This window comes from Bos grunniens, chromosome 1, assembly GCF_055505025.1.
Source record: "Bos grunniens cultivar Pamir isolate PY7600 chromosome 1, Bosgru_T2T1.0, whole genome shotgun sequence".
NCBI lineage: Eukaryota > Metazoa > Chordata > Mammalia > Artiodactyla > Bovidae > Bos > Bos grunniens.
Genome location: NC_141165.1, coordinates 50,263,097 through 50,270,417, shown reverse-complemented (window position 1 = coordinate 50,270,417; position 7,321 = coordinate 50,263,097). Strand labels below are relative to the sequence as shown.

At 47.0% G+C, this 7,321-nt stretch overlaps 1 protein-coding gene across 1 annotated transcript; it reads right to left on the bottom strand.

Annotated features, from left to right (window-relative positions):
* Positions 1-851: 851 nt before the first annotated feature.
* On the bottom strand, positions 852-3,990 carry C1H3orf80 (chromosome 1 C3orf80 homolog). The gene has a single exon (XM_086392573.1). The coding sequence runs from the start codon at positions 3,368-3,370 to the stop codon at positions 2,630-2,632; it is 741 nt and encodes a 246-aa protein (XP_086248699.1). The 5' UTR covers positions 3,371-3,990; the 3' UTR covers positions 852-2,629.
* Between the last annotated feature and the right edge of the window lie 3,331 nt (positions 3,991-7,321).

Genomic DNA, 7,321 nt, shown 5'->3' with positions numbered 1-7,321 from the left:
TTAAAAATGTTCCTATCTGGATGTTCTAGCGTTGTGAACACATGGGTTCTGTGTATATTAATATGGTAGGTGAAATATGTGTGTGCATTACCATGAAGTATGTTCATTTATCACTAATAAAAATAGATCTTCGGTATTTTTTTCCTCCATAAAATTATGCCTGAACAGAATTGTGCTTGGTAAATCAAAGAATTATAAGGAAAAAACCAAAGTAGAGTCAAACTCTTTTTTTTTTTTTTTTACTGAACTGGGGGATGTGAATAAAGGCTTGTATGATGTGTAGGAAAAAAAAACAAATGTAAAACTCTTACTTTTAAAATTCAGTAGAATCTCATCATGTGACTGGTGTCACATTAGAGACCTTCTGAATTCTAGGGAGAGAAATGTTTCATAAGCTGGTACAAGAAAAACATCTTGATTCATATCATGTGTATTTTCACAAGATTTTGTTGTACAGTTCAAGATATTAGTAGTAACAACATGGAGGATATATTTTATATACTGGTACCTGGATATTCATGTTGATGTTTCAGATACGGGTGATTTTTTTTAAAAGTGTGCCCTCAAAGGATAAATCACTTAAAGGAATAAGGCAACTTTCTGGTTTGTCTGAATGGTGGGTGGTATTGACAACCACATATAAATAAAATGTACAGTGTTAGAGTAACATTAATATTTGTGATCATTCAATATAATGTGATTTCATTAAACCCTATACCATTCTCAGTAAAAGTTGATACAGTCTCAACTCCTGATGCTTTTGCCAATTCACAGCTTAAAATATTTTTAAATGATAAAGACACACATTTCATATTTTAAAACAGTACCATATAGTTATACATCTAATACAATTTGCACAGAGAAAGATTTTAATGTTTTTCTGTTTTGATACACTTCAAATGATTCACTTTAATGACAGGGGCATTAGCTATTAGAAGTTTAGAATAAACCATTCTCTTCTCTTACAATTCAGACATCTTAAGATTTCTTAGACTCATACTTTTTCAATCAGCTTTAAAAAGTTTAAAGTAATTAAATAATTTTTTCTAATACAGATATTTTAAGATTTCTCAGGGTTGTCAGAAATTTTCAATCATAAGAACAACTTTTCTAAATACACGTGTGAGGTCCATTGTGTAATTTTTCTCAATGTAATATTCATCTTTCCCTAAGCAGTAAAACCTTTTTAAATTTATTTTCCTTCTTTTCCTTTCTTGATAATCACAAACTGTAATAACTATAAGATATACAATGTGTATACTGTACATAGACAATACGCATATGTACATTATACATAATGCATTTTAATGCATTATTTTATATTACCATTTGCTTAAAGGACATTTCATAGAATGGCAGAACTGATACAATGACATTTTTTTCTTAAGAGAGGTTGACCTAATCCTTCTGTAATACCACACAGCACAATTATGGCTTTAAACAAAAGTTACAAGTCACAACAAATTTTTACGTTTTGTACTATGTTGTGAAGTGTATTCCAAATGAAAAATGGAGGGAAAGTGTATGACATCATGCTTTGTAGTATGGTCTACATGTATCAGTCCATTTTACACGCAACTATCACCTAGACTACATACATAATGTATAGTTATTATAAAAGTTATATATTATGCCACAGTACTAAAAATAAAATATATTTTTCTCAAATAGTGAAAATAAGGTATCCTTCATGTATTTAATCACGTAATGTTTTCTTGCTTGACCATGCCTCTTCTTTTTCTCCGTTGTAAATGAAATAATATCCAGCATTTTATGAAACAATAATGACAGTGAGACAATTTCTGGGCCATTAAGGCCTAAAAAAGGCGCTGAGACGATTACCTTGCCATTGACTGCAGAAATACCATGCGTTTAATACATGGTAAAAATATAAAAATAAAAGACAAATAAATATAAATATCTTCTCAGTTACTGAAAAATCAAAAGTTCAACTGTACCTTATTATGAGTACGGTCTTGGATGTGCCGTAATAGCTGTGTTAAGTACAGCAACTAGCCACATATCACGGTTGTCCCCCTACTAATCTGTGAGCTGTGACTATGCTGTGCCAAGATGACACGGAAGGGTTTGAGGGGGTTTCTCCGCGAGGGAGGGTTCGACCATACCTAGGTGCTGCTGGCCCAGACCCGCGCGCAGCAGTCTCCAGTCCTGGCTCGCCTCCTCGCCCTCCGCCCATCCTGGGAGACCTCGACCTGTCCAGGCGAGAGGGAAAGGAGTGGAACTGCGCCCCTTCCCCTGCATCCCTAATGGTCACTGCCCTTCTCCAGAGGCTCCTGTGTCCTCTCATTCGGGAAGCAGGCACTTACGAGTGAACACAAGCCAGCCAAAGGGAGGCTGAGGGCGGCGACGTCCTCTAAAGTTGTGCTCCGGACTGGTCTGCGGCGGTCCTCCCCGCCGCGCGTGCCTAACGTTTCCTTGAACCGAATGAAATGTAGGGAAACTTAACATCCCTGGGAAAGCGGGGGTGGGGGTGGCCTCAACCCAGTCTCCGGGCGACAGGCGGGGGTCTCAGGCAACTGGCGGCGGCCGCGGCCACCCGGGCCATGGCGTCCCACCCACAGCCCCCGGCCCTGTTCTGTCCGCGTGGTCCTCGCGAGGCCGCGGGTGCTCAGATGAGCGGGAAGCGGCCCTCGCCGCCGCCGTCGGACTCCCCAGCGCCGCCACCTCGCGGGCGGCCGAGTACTGACACGGGCAACACGACCTCCCCGGGACTGAGCTGCTGCAGCCGCATGGACTCCTCGTAGGTGGGTAAGTACTTGACCTCCTCGTAGCTGGGCAGCTGCAGGAAGACCGGCGACACCACGCGCAGCTCGTGCTCCGAGGCGCAGGAGGGGGCCGAGCGTCCGCCGCCGGCCCGGCCCCGGCCGCCGCCGCCGCCACTGTCCAGCAGCGAGTCCTGAGAGCCCGCGGCCACCTCGTCGCGCAGCAGCTCGGGCGAGTCGTCGTCCTCGTCGTCGGGCGGCCCCGCAGCCCCCGGCTGCCCGGCGCCCCCCGGTGGCCCCGGCCGCGCCTGCCCGCGAGGGTACCTGCGTGGGCTGGGGCAGATGATGCGCTGCAGGAAGTAGCCGATGGCGAAGAGCACCAGCAGGATGAGCAGCCCCGAGAGCTTGCGGACGAACCAGCCCACGTTGTCGAGGAAGGCGTGCAGCGGTAGCTTGCAGCAGCGCACCGCGGTGGCGTTGGCCGCGTCGCAGCAGCGCTCCCGCTCGCCGCACGCCAGCTCCGCGCAGCCCCCGCCGCCCCGCGAGGGCGCCACCAGCGCCAGGGCCAGCAGCAGCAGCAGCGGCAGCAGCGGTGGCGGCGCGGGAGCCACCGACACGCCTTCGGCCGTGATCCCGGGTCCCCACATGGCCGGCGCGTACCGTCGCTAGGGTCCGGGGCGGGAGGTCCGTCTGTCCGCTTGTCCGTCGGCCCCTCCCCTGGCGCTCCGATCGGGTCCTGTGCGCCGCCTCCCGCGCGCCTGCTACCTGCGGCCGGAGCAGTGCTCACTCGGCCACGCTTGGGCGGAAGGAGGAGCCCGAGGCGCGCCGAAGCTGCGGGAGGCGGCCGCTTCCCGCCGCCCGAACTGCCTCTTGAGCTTCTGACCTCAACCCCGTGCTTCCAGTCGCCCCGGACGGGCGCTGGGCGTCCGGAACCGCCCAAGATGGCAGAGGCAGCCTGCGTGGGGCTGCCCTGGGCATCTTGGCTCCGGCCGGCCGCGCTCGTCCAAGCCCCTCTTGATACTCTCCGGGGCTGGAAGGGTTAACGCTCTGCGCGCAGCCTGGGAGCCCCCTGATCTTGATTAATTCAGCAGTCGCACTCTTGCCAGCCACACGGGCGGGGGCTCTTGCTAGCGTAGGTGTCTCAGTTTTAAGTGATTGAATTTCCCCAGGAATGTTATTTAAATTGACTTGCGACTGGGATTCGTTTACCCTCCTTCTTGTGATCTTTCTGATTAAAAATGGATGATGACCAATAAAGGCTAGCTCAACCCCGCCGCGGTCCCAGAGCTTGGGGGGGTTGGGGACCGCAGGATGGTTCTCCCTTCAGGCAAATCCAGAGGGCTGGGAATCCAGTACCCCCAGTAGATCTCCAGAGCACGTAGAGAATTCTTCCAAGAGGCTAAGGTCACGGCACCACGGAAGTATTCCCAGAGGGACAGGGAGGACTCGGCCAAGGTGACCCAAGTTGACGCCGACGAAGGAGAGAAGGGGCACCTATTTTCCCAAGGGCTCATCCGACAAGTCCCCACTGCGCTCGAGGGACAGAACAGGGATTTGGGTTTGGGATGGGAGGAGGCCTCTCCTGCTGCGTAAGTAACACATCCGTGAAATGTCAGGGGAAATTGGAAACGTTCTGAGCATTGGTATGAATCTAAGGGTCTTTTTCAAGGTTATTTTTGTTTGCAAAGTTTGCCTTTAAGGGAGTCTGTGCTCCAGTTTAGCGCATGGGGTCGCGTAGTCACCACTCCCTCCCTGGTTAAGCACCTTGTCGAAAAGGGAGGGAAGGCAGTTACACGGTCCTTCACACCGTGTGTCTGCTGGGTGGTGGCCTTCAGCAGCTTCTTGAAAGAAAGTGGCACCATCAAGAAGCTAGGGACTTGTGCTTTTATTAAGGCTGTCTTAAACAGTCATCTTTGTAGACTTAGGATTTATTAATTCCCTCACCGCTAAACACTTGGTCCCTTGTAGAGAAACCAAACAGGAAATTCCGTAGTCATCGAGAGAAAAAAGTAAAAGCAAAGGAAAGAATATAGAGACACACAAAACTGTAGGTCAGTAAAAGCAAAGATTTCTCTCAGAGTAAGTCACACTGTATCTCTCTAATAACCTTATGGAACAAGGTGAAGGGTGCTGGGTGATTTAGACATTTCATTCCTCCTCCTAAATGAAAACTTTCTAAATATTTCTGCATCTGGGAGCACCTTACTTTTGCTTCACACTCCAAAGCAATCCCTCCTCCTGGAGAAGCTCCGAAGTGTCACTCAGACAAAGCTACTTCATGTGAAGCTTAGTTGAGCACAGATCCTTCTTTCTAAGCCTTCCTAAAGCCACAATATTTCTCTGCCATAGTTTGTTTTACTATGCGTGCACGCTAAGTTGCTTCAGTCAGTCAGTTCAGTCCCTCAGTCGTGTCCGACTCTTTGCGACCCAATGAATCACAGCATGCCAGGCCTCCCTGTCCATCACCAACTCCTGGAGTTTACCCAAACTCATATCCATCGAGTTGATGATACAATCCAGCCATCTCGTCCTCTGTCGTTCCCTTCTCGTCCTCTGTCGTTCCCTTCTCCTCCTGCCCCCAATCCTTCCCAGCATCAGAGTCTTTTCCAATGAGTCAACTCTTCCCATGAGGTGGCCAAAGTACTGGCGTTTCAGCTTTAGCATCATTCCTTCCAATGAACACCCAGGACTGATCTCCTTTAGAATGGATTGGTTGGATCTCCTTGCAGTCCATGGGACTCTCAAGAGTCTTCTCCAACACCACAGTTCAAAAGCATCAATTCTTCGGTGCTCAGCCTTCTTCACAGTACAACTCTCACATCCATACATGACCACTGGAAAAACCATAGCCTTGACTAAATGGACCTTTGTTGGCGAAGTAATGTCTCTGCTTTTGAATATGCTATCTAGGTTGGTCATCACTTTCCTTCCAAGGAATAAGCGTCTTTTAATTTCATGGCTGCAGTCACCATCTGCAGTGATTTTGGAGCCACAAAAAATAAAGTCTGACACTGTTTCCACTGTTTCCCCATCTATTTGCCATGAAGTGATGGGACTGGATGCCATGATCTTAGTTTTCTGAATGTTGAGCTTTAAGCCAACTTTTTCACTCTCCTCTTTCACTTTCATCAAGAGGCTTTTTAATTCCTCTTCACTTTCTGCCATAAGGGTGGTGTCATCTGCATATCTGAGGTTATTGATATTTCTCCCGGCAATCTTGATTCCAGCTTGTGCTTCTTCCAGCCCAGCATTTCTCATAATGTACTCTGCATATAAGTTAAATAAACAGGGTGACAATATACAGCCTTGATGTACTCCTTTTCCTATTTGGAACCAGTCTGTTGTTCTATGTCCAGTTCTAACTGTTGCTTCCTAACCTGTATATAGGTTTCTCAAGAGGCAGGTCTGGTGGTCTGGTATTCCTATCTCTTTCAGAATTTTCCACAGTTTCTTGTGATCCACACAGTCAAAGGCTTTGGCATAGTCAATAAAGCAGAAATAGATGTTTTTTCTGGAACTCTCTTGCTTTTTCCATGATCCAGTGGATGTTGGCAATTTGATCGCTGGTTCTTCTGCCTTTCCTAAACCAGCTTGAACATCTGGAAGTTCATGGTTCACATATTGCTGAAGCCTGGCTTGGAGAATTTTGAGCATTACTTTACTAGCATGTGAGATGAGTGCAATTGTGCAGTAGTTTGAGCATTCTTTGGCATTGCCTTTCTTTGGGATTGGAATGAAAACTGACCTTTTCCAGCCCTGTGGCCACTGCTGAGTTTTCCAAATTTGCTGGCATATTGAGTGCAGCACTTTCATAGCATCATCTTCCAGGATTTGAAATAGCTCAACTGGAATTCCATCACCTCCCCTAGCTTTGTTCATAGTGATGCTTTCTAAGGCCCACTTGACTTCACATTCCAGGATGTCTGGCTCTAGGTGAGCAATCACACCATCGTGATTATCTGGGTCATGAAGATCTTTTTTGTACAGTTCTTCTGTGTATTCTTGCCACCTCTTCTTAATATCTTCTGCTTCTGTTAGGTCCATATCATTTCTGTCCTTTATCGAGCCCATCTTTGCATGAAATGTTCCCTTGGTGTCTCTACTTTTGGTGTCCAATTTATTGCTACCCTGCCAGGCTCCTCTGTCCATGGGATTCTCCAGACAAGAATACTGGAGTGGATTGCCATGCCCTCCTCCAAGGGATCTTCCCAGTCCAGGGTTGAACCCACTTCTCCTACATCTTCTGCATTAGCAGGTGGGTTCTTTACCACTAGTGCCACCTGGGAAGCCCTTGTTTCTCTATATGGAAGTCAAAAACCTATTTTGTAAAGACTAGGTAACAAGGGGTTTTAAACTGTGTAAGATAACAGCGTGGAAATGATTCATTTTAAAACAATGAAAATTGTATTATTCTTTCATTCACCCATTCTTTCGCCAAATTTGCACTGAACATTTTCTGTGTTCAAGGAACTCTGCTAGGTACTTACCATCATGGAGAAATAAATTATTCCTCCCCAGCATAGAATAAACCCATGTCTTCAGCCCCAGCTGCTACTAAATGGAATAAAGGAGAATTTCCACAGAGGGAAACAAATGGC